General features: G+C 56.8%; 1 protein-coding gene across 11 annotated transcripts in view; it reads right to left on the bottom strand.

Moving 5' to 3' along the window:
• The window catches only part of EPHB1 (EPH receptor B1), a 321,566-nt gene that overhangs the window by 54,466 nt on the left and 245,439 nt on the right, over positions 1-21,661 (bottom strand). For all 11 annotated transcript variants that reach the window (XM_075937229.1, XM_075937227.1, XM_075937234.1 and 8 more), the window contains 3 exons: positions 14,246-14,581; positions 6,428-6,609; positions 4,596-4,758 (listed from right to left, as the gene is read on the bottom strand). In XM_075937229.1, coding sequence (XP_075793344.1) covers positions 4,596-4,758; positions 6,428-6,609; positions 14,246-14,581 — 681 coding nt within the window. The remainder of the gene's footprint in view (positions 1-4,595; positions 4,759-6,427; positions 6,610-14,245; positions 14,582-21,661) is intronic.

Below are 21,661 nucleotides of genomic sequence, written 5' to 3'. Positions count from 1 at the left end.
TATGCCAATAGATCTTTTTTGAGAGGAGGCAACCACATCTGTCCGTAGTATTCAGGATGTGAGCGTAGCATGGGTTTATATAGAGGCAACAAGATGTTTTCTGTCTTATTCTCAAGCTTTTCTTGAATGACTCCTAACATTCTATTTGCTTTTTTCACTGCCGCTGCACACCGAGTGGATGTTTCCAAAGAACGACCCACAATGACTCCAAGATCTCTCTCCTGAGTACTTGTAGCCAAATTAGTCCCCATCATACTGTATGTAGAGTTGGGATTATTCTTCCAATGTGCAATACGTTACATTTATCCACAGGAAATTTCATTTCACTTAGTTTGGGGAGATCTTTTTGAAGCTCTTCACAGTCTGCTTTGGTTTTAACTATCCTGAGCAGTTTGGTATCGTCTGCAAATTTGGCCACCCCTTCCTTTGCTTACCCCTTCCTCTAGCTTGTTTATGAATAAGTTGAATAGGACAGGTCCCAGGACAGACCCCGTGGGGTCCAACCAGTCCAGAAGCAGCAGTCACTAGAGTGGCTACCACGGTAGCCAACTAGCCGCACTCAGCCGGCCAAATAGCCACCCGTGGCAAGCGGCGAGCGTGGGGGACGCCGCAGCCCTAGACCGTCCTGAGGGCGCCGCCGTGCGGGGAGCCGTCCACCGAACGTGCAGCGGCAAAGGAATTAAAGTGAGGAGGGGGGGCTATGACCCCCAGAACCTCACCCCATCTCAAGGGGTGCGTCTCGGTTACAGTACAGCCTGTGTCAACGCCCATGGGCCAGCTTTCCGCCCTTTTGCACGGCGGGAGTCGTGTGCAGGGCCCTTCGCGGGCACAAGAACCAGCCTCCCACTCTTCACGTTGAGCCTGCCTACTGGCGCCTGCCTGCCTGGCAGGGAAGGGGCAGTTCACTGGAGGAGGACAGAGCTCTGAGACTCGGACACCTGGCGACTGAGCCGAACTCTGCCAGAACCCTGAGGCATAGCCGCCCCGTCTTTGCCCTCTCGCCCTTTCTCTCTCGCCTTTCGAGCCAGGCCTGGCTCCCTCTGTGTCTGGAGAGCATCCGGCCCGATGTGTGGTTCCTATGGCTGAACAAATTGTAATCATTCATTTCCCATACAGCAGGACCTGGGCCCCATGGCAAAGAGTTAAAGCAAAGGTCCTTCGAAAGGGGGCACTTCATGTTCCTTTCACTTTTTTGTCTTTTTCTCTGTTAATTGCCAGCCACCAGATTTATCTCCTGCCAGCTACTGAAATCCTGAGAAAGCCTCGTCTAACGATCAATGATGATTTCATAATCTGCAATATCCATTCTTATTCAATTTCAATTCATTGCTTAGTGGAGGCAGAGTGTTCGCCTCCCTTCACTAACCCTGAATACTCCAGACATTCATTTTTGATTTGCCTCCGTTCAGTCGTGCTGCGTGTTTCCTCTTGCTTAGGCTGCGCGAGGTTCGCCTTAGAGAAAAGCAAAGAACCAGCTGAGGGCTAGCTAAAGAGAAGGCAAACGAACTTTTCAGAGAGGGTGGGTCATTCTGTGAGCTAAGGCGCTTCATCCAATCTCAGGAGCTCTAGGTTCAATTCTTGACTCTCTCACAACCTCAGTGTGTGACCTTGGACAAGTCATTGAATCTCTCTGGATAAATCTCTCGCCGTGTGCCTGCCCTCGTGTTCTTTGGGGCCTACAGTTGCTATAGCAAAGCCCCAAAATAATTAAGATTTGCCACAGACAATCACGCACATTTTTCTGCCTTTGTCCATCTGGGCGGCAGTCAGAGGGGCCATATTTTTCTTTTAAAGCCGTCTGCGTCTTTGGACAATAAAGCGCCTTTTCCTGATCCATCTGTGGACATGGAGAAACACAACAGGGCCCTGAGTGGTCATCTGCTGCCGCTCCGATGCAAACTAATATGAGTGGGTGAGGATTTTCAGCAGCTCTGGTTGTCAGGTGTCCGGTAGTCACCCGGACAGTCTGGTATTTTCACCTCCTGTCCGGTAAAAAAAATTCAGAGAATACCGGACACCTGAGATGACCGGTACTCTCTGATTTTTTCCCCCAGCCAGCAGGCGAAAATGCTGGGCACCTGGCAACCCTACAAACACTCAGCGCCCGGCCTCTCCCCCATCCCCCGAGCCTCTCCCAGCCCCCAACACCCCAGCCCCCATGCTTATCTGGTCCCCAAGGCTGCTGCACAAAATGACTGCCGGCAAAAAGACCTAGGGGAAGAAATGCTTCCCCTGGGTCTTAGTGCTCAACCGCTCCCCTGTTCCTATCCCTGCACTCACTCTTAAAGGGGACATGCTGTTTTAATTTTTTTTTTTTTTTGGCTTAAGTCCTTGGAGTCCTTTTTTTTTTGCTCAACAAGTTTGGCCCCTCCCCCCCTTTTTTTCCCTTCAACAGAATTTTTTCCCAGTGTTTTCTTTTTTTGGGGGGGGGGGAAGTGTTCGGTATTTTTGTTTCAACCATTCGGCAACCCTATCAGCAGCGCTTAAGGGAGTTAGGCACCCCTCGGCCGTGATATTTCAGTGTTCTTTGGTACCTAATTCCCTTAAGCGCCTTTGAAAATCTTAGCTGCTGGGAATACATTTGTGCTCATGACTCAGCCTTTCCACTGTTCAGCTGGTGAGCACCCCTCTCGCTTGATTCAAACAGGCGCCATTTGGATTACACCCTGCCGGCCATGCCACACAAAGGCACTGATTTGGGAGAGGAAGGGGATCTTTGTGCAGGTCAGGCAGCCAGGTCAGTTTCTCCTTTTTTCACCAGGGCCAAGTCCGAAATAACAGAGACAGAGGAGAGAGAAAGGACCCAGGCCAGGAGGTGACAGAGCTCTGGAGTTTCTTCAAGAACTTCGGGCCTCGATTCTAACCCACGTGTACTCACAGCAGAAAACCTCACTCGCAAATTCCTCTCCACCACCCACCCACGTGGTTTCACTGCAGCCTTCTCTATAACTAGCGGCCGTCACGTGGCACTCAAGAAGTTCAAAGATAATAGTAAGAATGGGCATTACAGACTCAATCCTGACCCAGTATACACAGATCCTGATCCAGTGTCAAGAGCTCTGCTGTTTTCATTGGGGCTTAAATATTTTGCTGGAGCAGGGACAGAAAGCTCAGCCCCTGGCAAGACTGGGTCCTTCGCGTGGTATGCAAATGGGCTGGAAATGAGAGCGAACAGGCTGCCTTGGGAAATTCCAGGAATTCGGAGTTTCTGGACACGTCAGCCCACCACAAGAAAAGCCCTTCCCTTTGTCAATTTCAGCACTTCCCTCCAGGAATCCATGCTAGGATTCTTTTCAGGTTAATGGGCATTTTTTCTTGCTCAGCAAGAGACAAGCTGGAAGCGAAGGAATAGATCCAGCGCTCTGGGTAGGAACTCTGTGAATTGGGCCTTTTGGTACAATGTCCTGACCTGGAGAAAGGACCCTGATCTCCTCCCTTCACTGTCTGCTCTGAATTCTCGGGTAAAATGCTCTGAGATCTGGGGAAAGTTTCTTGGATGTTTTGAAGCAGTTTGTCCATCTCTTCGAGTGATTTACCGAATACGCAGCTAATACGCTGTTATACAGAGGAGGGAAGAGTCTACACCGAAAGGACAGCTTCCTTCTGATTTCTTCCTCTTAGTCTGTTCCGTGCTTCTTTTATGGATGTGACTCAGAGAAGTGCAATCGAAGGGATTGAAGAGCTGGAGGGTTGATTTGCAGGAGGGATGCGTAAAGAGCTAAAAGCGTAGAGTTCAGTGATTTGAACAACAGCCGAGAGAGGGACGTGATCTATACAAATCTGGAGGGGGAAGCGCCCCAGATGAAGTTGAGAGAGAGAGGAGAAGTTGTGGGATGAAACCAAAACCTGGAGGCTGAATACTGGGAAAATCTTCCAGTGAGTGAGGCTGTTAGTGCATGAAATCGTCTCTCAAAGGACAGAGCGGATGCTCCAGTGAATGAGTGGTTAAAGCAGGATTAGATGCACCGGGCTAACTTGCCCTCTGCTTGGAGGCGGTAATACGGGCGCCAGGGATATGCGTCACTCCCCGGCCGGCCTGCGCAGCCAGCACTGAAGCTCCACCCCCCCACCTGTTTGTAGCCAGGCTGGCGTGGGGACGTCCGGTCTGCCCTCCGACCGTGGCACAGACATCCCCGACGTGGAAGTGTAGGCAACCACCCCTCACTGGCCAGGAGCGGGACGAGTGCAGCTGACCGGACTCGCATGTGATTCTGTGGCCCCAGTCACCCCCCCCACACCATGTCTGTGCGTGTCCCCCATACAGCCCACACCTTCCGGGCCAGAACTGGCTCTTAGCTTGCGGAAAGAGGCCCAGGGTCGGGAAGGGGTTAACGTTCACCTCCGCCCCTGGCAGGCATGCAAATAGCCCGAGCGCCTGCAGTTCCATGGCGGAGGAGAAACCAGAGAGAAGAGATTTAAAACAGATTACTCCTCCAGCTGGCAATTAATCAAACATCACTATAAATCACCTGGCTCTTGCCACACTGGCCCTCTGGGAGCGGGGGCTTGGAGAGACAGGTTTATTTAATCCAATTACCGCTAGCGCGGCAAGTGCCGCCTCTCCCTCTCGCCCGCTCCTCTCGCCACACGCTTACCATCTGTCAGCGTTTGGAAGCACATTTTCCCGCTGTACTTCCCGTAGCCAGCCACGGTGCGGGCCCGCACCTGCACTACGTACACCATGCCGGGCCTCAGGCCCTCGATCCTGGCCGTGTTGGTCTGGCTCTTGGCCATGGAGGAATTGTACTCGCTGTGGTCCTGCGGGGAAGAGCAAGGAAGGGGGGTGCCCCATCTCAGGGAGGAGACGGCAACGCAGCCTCGCGAGCCGGGAGTTCCCCACGGCCGCCCCGGGGTCCTACTCCAGCGGAGGGGACTCCTGGGCCCACTCCAAGCATCGTGAAAGGCAGAAGGGATGCACATGGCGGTGCTGTCATAGAATCCTAGAACCCCAGGGCTGGAAGAGACCTCAGGAGTCAAGTCCAGCCCCCTGCCCAAGGCAGGACCGACCCAACTGTCCTGAACCGAGTGTGAGCCTGCAATTATTCTTCTGTGAATCCAGAGCTGTCGCTGGACACACTGCACATGGGAGTGGCCCTGCCACCCTGCCAGGTCCCAGCTGTCTCCACCAGGCACAGCGAGACAATGAGGTGGCCTTTCCTTCCTCTCAATGCCACTGCAGTGCGTACCCCGCTGCCTACAGTCTGACCGGAGTTGGGTTCCTCACCCAGGCCAACAATCTGCCCCCAGAGCCGGGGAGGGAAAATACCGGTGCGCGGGCTGGATCCAGTCCACCAGGGTTAGCAGGTACCGGTGAGCACAGCTCCTATTGGCCGCAGAGTGCCACACCAGCCCAATGGGAGCTGCAGGAAATGGAGTCCCAGTCTGCGCCGCTTCCATTGGCTGGGAACAGGAATCCGCAGGCAATGGGAGCTGCGAGCGCTGGTACCTGTAGCCTTGCAGCGGCCCACCGGGGGCTAAGCTTGGCAAACCGCTGCTGTGTTATCGCCGACCCCTGCTCCAGAGCAAGTCTGTGGCTTGAATGACACAACTGTCTATGTGCGTGCACAGCGCCTAGCCCAAGCCAGCCCTGGCCTCGGCTGAGGTCTCCGAGCACTACCACGCCACACCCGTGAATGGGATTGCTGGCGCGGAGAGCGCGGGCCGTCACCCCGGGAGACCTGAGTTCCAATCCCGGAGCCGGTCGCTAAGGGACAGTGGGTTGCAGTGTCTTCCCCATGCCCTGTGTGTCCACGTCACAGCAGGGGTACCCAGGGCAGCGGGAAGCTGCGGGGCAGAAAGGAAGTGCAGACGATGGAGTTGAGCCGTGCAGGGCTGGGAGGGCAGGCGCGGAGCGAGGTGCAGCCAAGGAATGGGTGTGGGAGGAAACCTGACCAGCCCTGCTGTGCCCTCCAGGCCCGGCCCTGACAAGGGGTATCACTCCCTCCCCTTAAAAACACTCGCACACGTGCGCCACCCTGTCCGGCATGCCTGGCTTTGTCCAGACGCACGTTCTAACTCAGGGTGATTGAGTGCTCGGCCAAGGCTGCGCCTGGACCAAGAGGAGACGTTCTGGCCTGGATCAAAGGCCGGTGGGGTGTCCGGACTGCGGCTGTCTCACAAGACTTGAGTGCGTTCGCGTTGAGTTACCTCAGCGTGGCCAAAACGTCTAGTCTTGGCTCCTTGTACCCACCTCCCACACCCAACTTCCCTGCTAGGCCTGGGTGTTACCTCCCAGGAGTGCACCTAACCCAAGGACCTGACCCCAACCCTACTCTAGTCCACAGGACTCTCTACTGCCTTCGCCGAGTGCTGGCTCAGACCCACAGTAACAGCCCCCCGCAAGGAAAACCCTCCAGAACAGCTCCAGAGCCATGAGTGTCCCCTTCTCCCTCCCTTCCCCAATCCCCCGGCTTTCATGCAGGCTTACGGTGGCTGGTCGCAAGCCGGCCGCGCCGCTGATCTCGGGGTGGCAGATCCGGCTCACCTTCTCGTAGTAACGCAGCTCGTAGTCCAGGATGATGCCGTTGGGCTGCTCTGGCTGGGGCCACGACAGCGTGATGCTCCTCATGGTGGCACTTACCTGGTGCATGATGGGAACAGTGGAGGGAGCTGTGGAGAAAGGCAGGGAGGGGGAAGGCGAGAGATGAGAAAATTAACTCGGGGGAGGGAGGGAGGGAGGGAAACAGCGCGTTCCGAGGGGGGTGCGGGTGACAGGCCCGAGAGCCGTCCTGGGGTGCGGGGGAGAGAACAGAACGGGGAGAAAGGAGCAAACGGCGGGAGGTTGGGGAAGCAGAAAGAGACATTAGACAGCGTGAGAACACGAGAACGGCCGTACGGGTCAGAGCCATCCAGCCCACTAGCTTGTCGCGCACTGTGGGGCCAAACTCCTCAGAGAGCATTTCAAGGGATCCCCTTCCTCCGGTCCCAGCTAATCTTTGCTTTCAACCTGCTGCCTAGGAGCGATAGGACTTGTTGCCCCCACACCGCCTCTTCCAAGGGAGCAAGCGGAAATGAAAGCAGACAACACAGAGAATGAACCGGAAAGGACGGACTCTAACCAGAGAGGCGTTCGGGCGGCAGCGGTAGCGAAGGGGATACACCGGGGTAGAAAGCAGCATCCGACAGGGAGAGGAAGGCAGATTCAGCGCGTGGGAAGCCCTCTTGTGCTGTGATGTTTTAACAGCGAGCTCCCCCCAAAATGCATCCCATTGCCCGGCCTGGCCTGGCCTCCTGGGCTGCAGGCAGCAGGAGTGGGGTGTGTATTTCCCTAACAAACAGTTTGCAACTCCCGGCCACCTGGGGCAGCGGGCCCATGCCAGAGGTGGGGCATTTGCTCTGCAGCCACGTCTTAGCGTCCCAAACCCCAACCCCGTTGCGGTGTCAGCAAGAGGCACCCCCGCCGACTGGCTCTTTGAAAAGCACCGTGGCACGAACGCACCTGGCAGGAGAGCCGGGTGCCAATCCAACCGGCTGAATATTGAAATGGATAATTATTTTTAATTAGCGATTTCGAATTCCGAGCACTCGGTCTCCCCAGGAACAGTCAATAACTCATCAGCGAACGGAACATGGCTCCCTGGGACGGAGGCTGGAGCTGCCCCGTCTGAACCGCCGGCTGTCGGGTGGGATTGGTAGCGGTTTGCCTGGGCAGCGGGGCTCTGGGCCATCGCTAAGGCCATGGGGGCTCTTGTGATACACGTAAATAACAACACCACGCTTGGGCCGGACGCTATTTCCACTGAACTACGTCTCCAGGCCGCTACATCCCCCAGTAAGGTTCCAGGGTCTACCTGAGCGCCCCGAGCAAGGCGTAGCAGGGCCGGCCTTAGGGGTGGGCATTGTGGGCGACTCCCCCATGGTACTGTGGTCGGGGGGGCACAGCTTGTGTGTGTGTGTGTTGTGTACTCAGACACACCTCGCTGGGTCAGCCCCTATGGGGCTCTTGGTACTTCTCACCCCCTCACAGCAAGGGACCAGCTCAAAGGCGCCTGTTCCGCTCCCCCAGCCTGTCCTTCCACGACATCCACACCACCGACGGGGACCAGAGACCGAGACCACAGGCTCCAAACAAACACTGGGCCCCACGGACCAGCGACCACAGGCCCAGCACTGCAAGCCTTGGGCAGATGTGGAATGTGTCCCTCAGAAGAGGCCGTGAGCTACCACAGACGTCACACAGTGCCTAGGGCCCAGACGAACACTCCTCCACCTCCGAATTTTTAGCACTTACAGAAGGTAAAAGGAGCTACCAAGATCCCAGAGGCCCCATTTGACAGCTCTGTCGGGCTATGGACCAGCCGTCCGACTGAGCTGCTTTGCAGAGGCATGTTAGCGATCACCTCCTGGCTCGGGGCTAGCCTGGCTGATGGGGGCAAAAGGAAAAAGAGGAAAGGCCGCGCCTGGTGCCACACAGAAGACGCAGCTCTCCTGAATAGCTCGCCAGCCACTCAGGAGGTAGAGCAATCCCCTCAGAGGTACAGGGCCTCTCCTGCTCTCCCCTCGGGCACGACCGGCGCTGGGCTGCACAAAGCTCGACGGGCCTGACCCAGGAAGAGCGTTTCTGAGGTGAAGACGGCGGGAGATGTCCCGGAAGGCACCTGAAGGGTGAACAAGAGGCCTCGCCGGGTCCTGACGCAGTGCTAAGGGCCTGTCTCTCGGCCCCATCATCCCCACCCTTCTGTGTGGCGCTGCACAGGCCTCTTTGGACGCCTCGCTCCGCCCTCGTCTTTCAGCCCCTCGGCCCCGGTTCGGCGTTGCGCCTTCTCGGCGTCTCCTGCACACCGACTCCCCTGGCGCTCCTTACATCCCTGCCATGGAGCACGCAGGCGGCCTAGCCCAGCGTAACTGGCAGGGGGAGGAAGACAGTGTATGTGGAAGTAGGTGGACTTGGCAGTATGTCTCCCTGCGCTATCGTCTGGCTCCTGGGCTTGCCACTGCCCCGGATCTGGAGGCTGCGGGAGGGGGCGCACCAGCGGTCGCTCTACGGGAGTGTACTTGGGGGAAAGGTCTGGGGGGTTAATATCCCCCTGAATCTGGCCCTGCCAACCCAAGGGAACCTCCAAGCTGGCTTGTGAGCCGGTTACCCACCCTGGTGGGCAGCTCCAGTGACTGTACCTGTGCAGACTACCCGGTCTGGGCCTCACCAAGCAACACAGCGGAAGGGAAACATACATCTTGAAGGGACTGGAAGAAAGTGCAAATCACAGTAACGCTCTTCATTCCCCGCCCCGTGTTCATTCTCCAGACACGCCGGACTCCCGGAGGTGCAGCTGCCCGTCGCTCAGGCAACACGACTTGCGTTTCATTGCACACATTAATGTGCTGCCTGGTCTCGGGACACCAAAGCCCGTGGAAGCATGGAGAGAGGGCTCGGGAAAGGCTCGTCCTCAGAGGCCAAACGAGGGGCCCTCCCCATTGGTCCTGGGGAGCCGGGACGCCGGTAGCTTCCGCGTCGACAAAAAACATCCAGATCCTCACCAGGAGCCAAGCAGCATGTGAAGTAATTCACCGATCAGCTCTCAGACGCGACCACGGCCAGTTCCGCGGGAGCTCACCAACACATGAATTGGCACCTGGGGACATAGGGTGCCCGTCTCCCGCCCCAGCTGCCCCCTCCTGTTTGGCCAGGGAAAGGTTAATCTCGGAGGATTGTTCCATTCCGGGACGGACGTCTCTTTTCCAGCAGATGAGCGCCTGCTAATTCTGGGGGCGTCTCCGGCTGGTGGAGGCAGATGCCCCTGACCCGTTGTTACAGAGCAGTTCATGCCCCATGCCAAAGCGGGGTTCCAAAGCCCCCTCCCTGCCAAGCTGTCTGCCAGACCTGGCCAGAGACGGCCATCTGCGCGGCAGACCTAATGGGCGTTAATCACCCAGGGGATGCAGGGGGTGGGGCTGCTCTTTCCACCTCCGTGAACACAAGCCGTTCTACAGATGGCTCCGGACGAAACCCATGCCTGGCTCCAGCCGCCGCTGTCGGCTCCTGTCTCCCCGCCCTCCAGCAGTTTGGACACCGGACTCTCGCGGGTAACGCAGTGCGCCGGTGAGCCGACCGGCCAAGGCCCTGAGTCCCGAGAAGAATCCTGGCTGTGTACACAGTTACACACGAGCCCCCTGCAAGAGCGCTATGGAACAGCACAACGACGGCTCGGCAGTGGCTGCCCGCTGGCTTTGTGGCTTGCGTTGCCTCCCGAGGGCTGTGTCCATGCACGCCGAGCACTCTCCACTGGCTAACACCCGACCTTCCCAAAGCGCTTTCTGCCAGCGACCCGGGCATGGCCGTTCTCCCACCTGGGCCGGGCTCTGGATTCCTGTCGAGACCATGCGGTGTGTGCCAGGGGCTTCGGGAATACAGCTCCCTGCTTCTGGGCCCGGCTGTCTCTCCACCCCAGTGCAGGTTAAAGCAACGGGGTGAGGCTCCCCTAACCTGCGCCCACTGGAGACGCGCCGCAAGGAGGTGTCTGAGCACCGGCAAACCGCACACCCCACCCTGCAGAGAACAGCAACCACGGCTCCTAGTCCTCGTGCTCCCGGGAATGCAAGAGCTGCCTCTGTCCCTAGCGTGGGAGCACAGAGCAGGGGGACGCTCGCAGCCTCTGCTTCCTGGGACAGAACTTCACAGCCTGGACGCCCATGTTGGGAACCTCGGCTCCAGCCAGGCGCCCTCCTGCATTTTCACCAGACCCTAGAAACAAACCCCGTGCAGACTGCACCCCCCCCATGAGCAGAATGTACCCCCAGCTAGGAAGCTCTTATCCCAGAGATGGAAAATGCAGATTCCAGCTCCTCGGAGCAGGAGGTTTAGCGCCTGGTTGTATGCTCTTCTTCCTGCTGGCCGGCTCTGGAGCGGACGCGTCAGGGAATTCACTGGCTCTCCGCTCCAGGAAGCTGTCCGTGGCTTTCCCCTCCAGCAGGAGATGGTGACGGTCCAGCCCTGCCTTTGTTTACCCAGCGCCGGGAATCCTTCAGTTTGCCTCTTTCCGCATCCGCTCGCAGAAGATGTTAATTTTCTGGAATTAAACACTTAGCTTGATTGCTGTTTTGTTAATTGCTGCATTCGTAGCCCCCCTCCGGGCTCCTGCCTGTTTCACACGGCGAATGCTGCGAGAGCGAGCGGCACCAAATTGGCGCGCAGGTGGGTGGGTGGATGGATGGCGGCCCCTGGGCCGCGCCAGGCCTGCTTGTTCTGAGGCAGCGGCCCGCCAAGCAGACGCACCGTCCTGCACGAGAGCCAGGCTGGGGCGGGGCTACAGAAAGCAGCAGGACTGTCCTCCCTTTGGCTTGCGGTGGGGTGCGGAGAGCAGAGGCCAGAGCCCAAGCGGATCTGATGCAAACTTGCCAATATTCCACGTGCTTGCACTCTCTTGGCTTGTTGGGGCTCCGTTCTCTCTTGGGCAGGGGCCGGAAATGCGCCCAACTCTTGGGAGAGCTTCTAATGTTCAGAAACGAGCTACCCCTCACCCAACGCGACCATCTCACCTCCAGGGGAGGGGTGTCCTGTGCTCTGAGGTCCGTACCGAAAAGCAGGCCCACCAAGACCAAATGTTCACAGCCACTGACTGATTGGCTCCCAAAGTTGCGCATTAACCTCTTCTGATCCATCCCCCCTGCTTGGCACGCCCGCCGCAGCCTGGTACAACAATCCCAGCAGGTTAAACCCGCCATGCCGCAGCCAAACGGTGATCCCATGGCCACGGCCCCTGCAATACCGATCGCACCCAAATGCATCCAGACCTCATGCGCTGCAGGGAGCTTCGTACGGGGGCCCTCCCAAGCCAGGAGACATATTTCCATGTTAATAAACGGGCTCTGCCATCGACATAGAGAGGGAGGGAGAAAGAGATGGATGAACAATAGAGGGAGCGACAGGCGGAGACAAAAGAGTTAAACAAAGAAAGAGTTGAACAAATAAAGTCCCCGGTGTGCGGGGATGGAGGGACACACCCGTATTTTGCACTATGGACGTCCTCCCCAGCGGCGTCCTGTGTGCTTCCAGCAGGCCTCCGGAGCTGCCGACGGAGGGGTGCGCCGAGGGCCAGGTGGGTGGGCAAGGAGCAGGGAGACGAGCGACAAGGCCGGGTTAGAAGGAGCTGGTTTGCCGGCCCATGGGGGGAGAGAAGCGACAGCCAGGCACGAACACAACATGGCCGCCTGACACAACTGGCATTCCCAGGAGCCGGGCTCCTGAGTGAGTCACGCAGGTGGCTGCCTTGCCGGCGCCCAGGGGGGCAGAGTGAACAGAAGTGGCCTGTGTTCCTCGCTCCACATAAAGCCAAAACCGCCATCGCCTCTCTGTTCCCAAACCACAGAACCATAGAACCACAGAGCTGGAAGAGTCCTCAGAAGGCCATCAAGTCCAGCCCCCTGCTCTAGGCAGGACCAATCCCAACTCAATCAACCCGGCCAGAGCTTTGTCAAGCCGAGACTTACACACCTCTAGGGAAATAGTTTTTCCTAATATCCAACCTGGACCTCTCCCACCGCAACTTGAGACCATTGCTCCTTGTTCTGCCACCTGTCACTACTGTGAACAGCCTCTCTCCATCCTCTTTGGAACCCCCTTCAGGAAATTGAAGGCTGCTCTCAAATCCCCCCTCACTCTTCTCTTCTGCAGACTAAACAGACCCAATTCCCTCAGCCTCTCCTCGTAGCTCCAGCCCCCTAATCATTTTGGTTGCCCTCCGCTGGACCCTCTCCAATGCGTCCACATCCTTCCTGTAATTGGGGGCCCAGAACTGGACACAATACTCCAGGTGTGGCCTCACCAGAGCCGAGTAAAGAGGAATAATCACATCTCTGGATCTGCTGGCAATGCTCCTCCTAATGCACCTAATATGCCATTAGCCTTCTTGGCTACAAGGGCGCCCTGTTGACTCATCTCCAGCTTCTCACCCACTGTAACCCCCAGGTTCTTTTCTGCAGAACTGCTACTTGGCCAGTCAGTCCCCAGCCTGTAACAATGCCTGGGATTCTTCCGTCCCAAGCGCAGGACTCTGCACTTGTCCTTGTTGAACTACACTTGTCCGTAGTATACTTGTCCACCCTGCCAGCCCCCTGCCCGCACTTACAGCCCGGCTCACCGACTGGTGGCTGCCCCCACCTGCCTTCGTTTCACCTCCCCTGCCCGGTGCATACGCACCACACAGACTGGCCAGCTGGCTACCCCAGTGCCCCTACCTCAGTTCTTGTTCTCACCAGTCCCGCGCCCCCTGTTAAAACCCAATGCCTGGCGCTAATGGGGGGGGCAGCCCAAGGGGAGGCAGAGATGATGCGCAGCAGAAGAAAAAACCAATGTCAGAAAGGAGGGGGAGACTGACGACAAAGGAAGGGGTGGGGAAAGGCAGCATCAGAAAGGGGGCAGAGGGGAACAGAAAAACGGAGGGCGAGCAAGGGTAGGGCTTGTGCCTTGCACCTTCTTCCCGAGGATGGCCCGGGAATCACAGCCCCGTGCAGACATCCAGCCGCCAGAACTGCTCCGGCTTTATCCGCTTCAGGGACATCGGGCATGGGGCCCAGCCCCACTCGGCAGCCAGATCCGGGCACTATCTGGCCCAGGACCTCCTTGGAAGGGGGGGATTCTAATGCCCGGTTCAGCCATGAGTATGTAGCCTCCTTCTTTCTCTTCCTTCCCCGTTCTCCTTTTTCTGCCACCCGCTTCCCACCTCCTGCGGCCCGCCTCTCAGCCGTCTGCATTCCCGTCCGGAGGCGAGCGCCAGACCGCCGCCTCACCCGCCCACGACGCAGCGGGGGGCCATCAGACTGCACCGCCCAGTGCCACGTCTCTCAGGCTGCCTTGCACCCCGGGCTGGCCTACTGACACCGGTGTCTCACGGGGGGCGGGTCCATGCCATGGCAGACACGACACCGACCTAACGGCCCGCTTACACAGCACCAGGCAGAAGCGGTAGCATTTCAAGGGCAGACAAGGCCTCTGGCAGGCATCCCCGCCTTGCTGGGACTGAGAGCTCTTCACAACCACGAGGCCTGGACACGGCCTTGGTTGGAGGAGTCAGAGGGTAGATCCTACAGCATCTGGCTGCACCACGCAGGTCCTGGGTTGGGTGCATACAGATGGTGTACACACCTTAGCTCTAGTCTCTTGCATTTCAGTTAGTACCTGACGGGGGTTAGTACCTGGGGGTTTGCACACCTGGGATAGTCCATTAGAAGCCCCCAGCCCTGGTTTCCCTTTCCCCCATTAACGACCCCCCCGGCACACAGCGGGTGCACGGCGCCCCCGGGAACTCACCGGCTTGGTTGGTGGTGATGTTCACCGACACGTGCTGCGGGGGGAAGAGGCTCTTGCCAGAGACGCCGTTCACAGCCTGGATCTCGAACGTGTACGGCGTGTGGGCCCACAGGCTGCTGATGAAGACCCGGGTTTCCGTCAGGCCCAGCTGCCGGGGGACAAACTCCACGTTGTCGTCGCAGCGGGAGCAGCTGCGGCGGTCCGGCCGGCACTTCTTGCAGATGATGTCGTAGGTCACGTCGGCACGCCCGCCGGTCTCCCGGGGCGGGTGCCACTCCAGGATGATGGACGTCTCATTGACAATGGAGATGACGTTGCGGGGCCCGGAGGGGACACCTGTCGGAAAGCGGGTTAGGTGAGAAGGGCGCCCGCGTGACCTCGGGCTACTCCCTTTGGCTGGGTCTGCACGGCTCAGTGTGTAGCGGCAACAATGCGTTGACACGGCCCACGGGCTAACCACGGGCAGTGTCACTGCCGAGTCTCAGCCGACAAAAGGCGTCTGGCCCCTAGAAGCAGCTTTTGCTCTGCTAGCAAGAGGGCGCTCCTGCCAACAACTTGCTGATGGAAAACTGTTGTTGTTTGGAGCGGGGGGGGTTGAGCACCGGTTGTCACCGAGGGGTGGGGAGTCCCCGGACCCTGAACCCCCATCCGCACCCAGACATGACGCTCAGGCGGCAGGGGGAACAGGAGGTTTTTTGGTTCACATGGATGCAACGTGGCGCAGACTGGTCAACACAGGAACCAGGAGCAGCCAGTCCCATCCATCCTGGCGGGGCTGGGGGGAAGAGCCACACACACTCAGCAACCTGCCCCAGCTCTGCCACCAGCCCCTCCTCCTTCTTGGGCCAGCTTCCCAGACAAAAGGGGTCACCTGTTTTCACCCCCTCCCAGGCTCAGGTTCCAGTGAGCCTGGGCCACAGTGTATGTGCTGGCCTGGTCAGCCTCCCTCCATGAGAGTTACACCCACAATTCCCATCCCAGCCGGGCACCGGTGCAGGGCCCAGGGAAACTGAGGCACACACACAGCGTTACTACCAAGCAGCACAGGACAGCCGCAATCACCTGCACCACAACAAAGCGAACAGAACAACTCTGATCCCCACTCCGTCACACCTGGGAACGACAGAAGTTTTGCCATTCCATTGCAAATGTAGACATTGCCTTAGTCTTCTGTGCGAGAGCCCCCCTGCCATCCACGGGGGGTGAAACACGGCTGTCTCACAGGGGGGGTGCTGTGAGAATCAATGCACTAACACACGGGAGGTGCGTAGCCACCTGCGCCAGTAACGAGGGCCACGTAGGTATGATAAAGAGAGGATCACAGCTGGAGACGGGGCCCGGATGGAACGGCTGTAAAAGAGACACGCCTAACAGGCAAAGCCAGACATGGCCAGCAGCTGTAAAACGTCAAGTTGAGAGGGCAGGTATTTGCTGGGCTCCCCCGACAGTGCGTTAGCCACCCGGTGGCCGTTGGAACGGGGAGAGTATCGATCAGATCCGCAGACAACCCCGCGCGGGGAGTGATGACAAATGCGTTGGAGGACAGGAATTAAACGCAGCGTCGCGGCCAGACGCTGCAGGAATCAATAATGGGAGATGCGAGACCAAGAAAAACGGTGAGATTCAGGCAGGACAGGCTAATCCAATGCACGGGTATGGTGGGGGGGGGAGTGTTGGCCAGCCAGGCAGGCGTGCCATGGCGAAGGATCTCGGGGGGGAGGTAAACAGAAGGTGTCACACTGCAAGGCGGCCCTGGAGAAGGCAAAAAGGACAGTGGGCTGCATTAACCAAGGAAGGGAATTGTCCGGCTCTGCTCAGCACCTGGGCTGCGCCCGCTGGCCCCCCGGCTTTCCGGGGGGAGACATGCGTTATTAACAGGCGACGGGCCAATTACTCTCGTCAGCCACCCAGGCCAGAATAAGCAGGGCTGGCACAGGCGGCGGCTGGTTAAATATCGGAGGGGCGACGTCAGTACAAGAAGAGACCGGGGATCGAATGAAGTGCCCCCGGAAGCGGTGACTTTGCGTGCAGCGGGCGGTTCACGAACACGCCAACGCTACCATGACGGCGGAGAGGGCTGGCCCGAGAGAGATCCCCCCGTTTCCTCAGCCCTGAACACCCTCCGAGGCCTGACTGTGATGGGAGACCGGAGGGACAACTCTCGAATCCCTGGCCCCGGTAGCGGGGCACAGATTTACTTCTCCCGAATTGGAGCCGAATCACGTCTACACTATGACACGCGGTTTCTGAGCCCAGCTAGGGACAGCAAAGGGTGCAGACACGGGCGCAGGAAGGGTTCCGTGGACAAGGCGCCTCGTACCAACAATATCAACGGGCGCGGAGACGTTTTTCCAAATCCCACGTGGCATCTATTGGGAGAGGCCTAAACATGTTCACAAGCCTGCCCTCGGTGCCCAGCTCCCCTGCCTGTACAAGGGGATTAACGGGCCATCTCTACGGCGAGGGCGCCCAGCCTGCTGTGACAGACCTGAGTGACGCCGTGAGCAGACAGACTGGGCACAGAAGTCACTTCCAAAGCTACAATCGGAGTAAGCGGCCAAATCCTTTCACGGCAGCTGACACTGCCCTGACCTGCCTCTCCTCAGCCCCCTGAGGCGATGCCAACGCTTCTCCCCCCTCGCGACGCCCCATTTCTCCCCTCTTGAGCATGCCGCGGCGGCCCCCTCGGGGAGCCTCTCTGACCTGTTGCCAAGGTTACTGCAGATGAAAATGTTTCGCTGAAGTGGCTAGGAAAACGCGGCCCTTCCAAACAAGTCGTGTTTCATTTGTTTCCTTCAGCAGGGTCAATGGATTGGCCTGCCTGGCAGCGAGGCTCCCCGGAGAACGTGCGAGGTGCAGCCACAGAGGGGCCACGCTAACGCCACTCGGCAATGAGAGTGCCTTACAATTTGGCTAGCGTCAGCTAATGCGATTTTGAAGATGGCAGAGAGGGCAAAACAGGGAGGAGAAGGACTGAGCCACAGGCATGAAACTGGGAAGTGGCACTCTCTCGAGTAGTCGGGATAAGACTCTTTCGGACACCATGATAAACAGTGAAGTTACGCCCAAAAGCCAGTGTCTTTATCTGGAATCGTCATGACAGAGCTCCGTCCACGTGCGAAAGGGACAACGTCTTTAAAAACGATACGTTCAGTAAATGTAGAGGCTCCAACCCGGCAAAGTGTTTCTCGTCAGGCCCGGGAACAGCTCGATTGACTCTGTAGGCACATGCTTCTGTGCTTTGCTGAACGAGGGTCGATGTGCTGCTGACCTCTGCAGGACCGCCAGCTGCCGCCACGTCGGACTTTTCATCCACAGCCTTCCACTTACGGCAAGGTGCTTAAATTCTTTATTTAGGGACAGACTAGGTTGGCACCAATGTTCCCTCTAACTTTTTTTCCCCAACTGTGTGTAGAATAAATGTTGTTGTGTGCACCAAAGCACGTGCACTACCAATAGAAACACATGCTGCAAGGTCTAGGCACTCTGCCAATTAGCCGGGTGGCTCTGGAATCCCTCCTGGGCAGCTGCCCAAGCACTCAGCTTACAGGGCTGGCACAGACTGTGGCAGATTCCGAGAGCGCCCTACCAATGTGTCGCAAGGGTGAACTGAAGGGGCCTTCTCTCTGTTAGTCTTCAAGGGGTGGCACACAGTAGCTCTGGTAACAGGCTAAGCTTGGCTCGGTGCCTCAGTGCTCTGGCCTGGCTCAGGATTCCGTCCCTGTTAGATGGCACTGCCAATCGACTCCAGCACCTGGCACAAGTCCCCTCCAGTGTAACTCAGCACAGCTCCACAACGGCACCAGCCCCGCTGAGAGTCGGGCTCATCCTCATCAAGAAGGCAGGGAGTTCTGAGGCTGAAAGATCTGTCCTTGGCCCGCCAGCCACGGCCGCCAAAAGAGGTGCCAATTACAAAGAAATCAAGGGACTACGTTAAAGACTTGAAAAAGTGCCCGTCCGTGCTCTGATTTGTAATATCCTCTTAGAGACGTGAAAGTGCCCAGTTCCTTCTCGGCTAGGTCCCAACAAGCCAAGTCTGTTCGCAAACACTGCTGAGTCTGGTCCATGCTTTAGACTGTAAGCACGTCAACCCAAAGACTGTGTCCTGTCTGGGCTGGTGCAGAACCCCGCACAAGTGAGCCCTTGCTCTGAGCATGGCTTTTGGACATCACCATGTTAATATTTACTGTAGGTTGAAACTCTCTGGTCGGGCACTCTCTGGTCCGGCAACATCCGTGGTCCGGCATGATTGGAGTTAGCCGGTTGTCCATTTTTCATGGGTGTGGCCAAGTTTCCCGTAGTCCCATAAAGTTTTGTTTACAGCCCTCAGACCTGGCTCTGTGTTCTGGGCTGCTATTTCGCTCTAATTTACCCCTCAATGTCTTCTAAGAGTCTAGCAAGCAGTAGAAGGGTTGGTCATGCTGCTAGACAATATTGACCTCCTGTGGTTCGGCAAATTTTCCGATTTGGAACTGGTCAGGTCCCCAGGGTCCAGACTAGAGAGGTCCAACCTGCACTGATAATAATAATGATCCTGCTCTCATTAAAAGTCACTTATGCAATGATACACTAAAGAGTAATAAGTCACCAGGAGCAGATGGCATTCACCCACGAGTTCTGGAAGAACTCAATCGTGACACTGCAGAACGTCAAACTCAAATATAACCTAAATCGGCTTCGGTATCAGCTTTCAGAGGATATCTAATGTAACGTTGCTTAGTTGAAAAGGCTCCAGAAGTGATCCTGGCAATGACAGGCTGGTAAATCTAATTTCACTACCAGGCAAATTGTTTGAAATGGCAGGAAAGAACAGAATGATCAAACACATAGAGGAACACAGTATGTCGGGGAAGAGTTAACATGGCTTTTGTAAAGGGAAATCCTGCCTCACCAATCCACTCAGATTCTTTGAGGGGGCCAACAAGCATGTGGACAAGCGGGATCTAGTGGACATAGTGTACTTAGATTCCCAGAAAGCCTTTGAAAAGGTCCCTCACCAAAGGCTCTTAAGCAATGTGAGGTGTCGTGGAATAAGGAGGAAGATCCCCTTCTGGATCAGTAACTGGTCAAAAGAAGGAGACAAAGGATAGGATATAACGATGAGTTTTCAAACAGAGATTAATTGTGGGGTTCCTCAAAAGATCAGCACAGAGACCACTGCTCTTCAGCACCTTCCAAAATGATCTGAAAAAGTGGTGACATTTGCAGACCATACACAACGATTCAACATCCAAAGTTGACGGTGAAGTTACAAAGGGTATGTCTACACTACCACTCTAGTTCGAACTAGGGTGGTTAATGTAGGCATCCGAAGTTGCAAATGAAGCCTGGGATTTAAATATCCCGGGCTTCATTTGCATCTTGCCGGGCGCCGCCATTTTTAAATGCCCGTTAGTGCGGACTCTGTGCCTGCGGCTACACGAGGCACGGAGTAGGTAGTTCGGATTAGGCTCACTATTCCGAACTACCGTTACTCCTTATGGAACAAGGTGTACCGGTAGTTTGGAATAGTGAGCCTAATCCGAACTACCTACTCCGTGCCGTGTGTAGCCGCGGGCACGGAGTCCGCACTAACGGGTATTTAAAAATAGCAGCGCCCGGGAACATGCAAATGAAACCTGGGATATTTAAATCCCGGGCTTCATTTGCAGCTTCGGATGCCTACATTAACCACCCTAGTTCGAACTAGAGAGGTAGTGCAGACATACCCAAAGGGATCTCAAACAACTGGGTGTCTGGGCAACAAAACAGTAGATGAAATTCAGTGCTGATAAATACAAAGCAACGCACATTGGATACCATAATCCCAACTATTAACACAAAATGAAGGGGCCAAAATTAGCTATCACCACTCAAGAAAGAAGCAGAAGCAACAATTTAAGAAGCTAACAGCATGTTAGGAGTCAGTTGCACACACGCAGAATGGGAAGTGACGGTCTGGGAAGGAGGACGGCAGAAAGGGATCTAGGGGTCAGAGTGGACCACAAGCTGAATAGGAGTCGTCAGTGAGACACGGTTGCAAAAAAACACGTCCTGAGGCTGAAAAATAGTGATGAACTAATCATCATTGTAGGATCTACGGCCCCCGTTAGTATTAGGGGCCCCAATGTGGTAGTCGTGGTGGCAACATGGTTAGTGATTTCCTGGAGCACCAATGAGCCCCCAAGAGTGGAGCAACCCTCTTTTCCCACCTGCCTCTGTGGCTCAGGCCCACCTGGGGCGTTGGAAGCAATGGATTCTGGGGGCTTTGGGTGCCACCTCTTTCCCTCTGTGAGCATCACTTCAGAACATCACAGAACCCTAGCCCTGGCAGAGACCTCAGGAGTCATCGAGTCCAGCCCCCTGCCCAAAGCAAGACCAATCCCAACTAAATCAACCCGGCCAGGGCTTTGTCAAGCCGAGACTTAAACACCTCTAGGGATGGAGACTCCACTACTTCCCTAGGTAACCCATCCCAGTGCTTCACCACCCTCCTAGGGAAAATAGTTTTTCCTACTATCCAGCCTAGGCCTCCCCCACTGCAACTTGAGCCCATTGCTCCTTGTTCTGCCATCTGCCCCCACTGAGATCAGCCTCTCTCCATCCTCTTTGGAACCCCCTTCAGGAAGTTGAAGGCTGCTCTCAAATCCCCCCTCACTCTTCTCTTCTGCAGACTAAACAAACCCAAATCCCTCAGCTTCTCCTCGTAGGTCCCCAGGTCCCTCCTCATTTTAGCTGCCCTCTTCCTGCAGCTGGAGGCCTGGCCACCATAGACTGCTCTCTCCCCTCTTGTCTCTGAGCCTGCCAAGCTCGGTGCCTGATTTTTCACAGCCACACGCTGGACGCCTGGGCCTGCTTTCGGTTCTGAAGAGCCTCTGGTGAGGGACCTTGCTCGGGGCTGTGTGAAAGCCCGAGTGCACTAAATGGAATGGTTCACGCACGTGGATCTCCCCCTCGCCCTCTGCAGCAAACACCGACGCCCCCAGATTGTCGTTTGCTTCGTTTCTTTAGCTCCTCGGGAGCGGCCTTTTCTTCCTGCCGTGCTCCTCTGACACCTCCGTCGCCACCCTCTGCAGCCGCAGGGTCAGACGGGCGGAGCACCGACACACTGGCCGACTCACCCCCTTCCTCAAGTGACGCACAAGAAGCCAGTCATCAGCGAAGTGCAGAGGAAGCTGGGGTTGAAACAGCCAGTTTCCTCCGCGGGGGTCGTTTGGCAGAGCTCCACCGATGTCACGCAGACAAATAGCCATGGACACCAGCAGCGCTGCCCGTCGGCTGGCCCGGGGCTCTGACGCGGACGGTTCCCCTTTCTCTGGTGAACGGGGCCGAAAAGGAAAACTAAAATAAAGGGCAGAAAAGCTACTTCCCACCGCAAAGGGTTGCCCACGTGCATGGGTGGCTGGCAACCCCATGGCTTGGGGAAGCGAGGCCCAC

Source organism: Pelodiscus sinensis, chromosome 10 (genome assembly GCF_049634645.1).
Source record: "Pelodiscus sinensis isolate JC-2024 chromosome 10, ASM4963464v1, whole genome shotgun sequence".
In the NCBI taxonomy this organism is placed as follows: Eukaryota; Metazoa; Chordata; order Testudines; family Trionychidae; genus Pelodiscus; species Pelodiscus sinensis.
The sequence above is the reverse complement of the archived record's forward strand: the minus strand, read 5'-3'. Positions and strand labels throughout refer to the sequence as shown.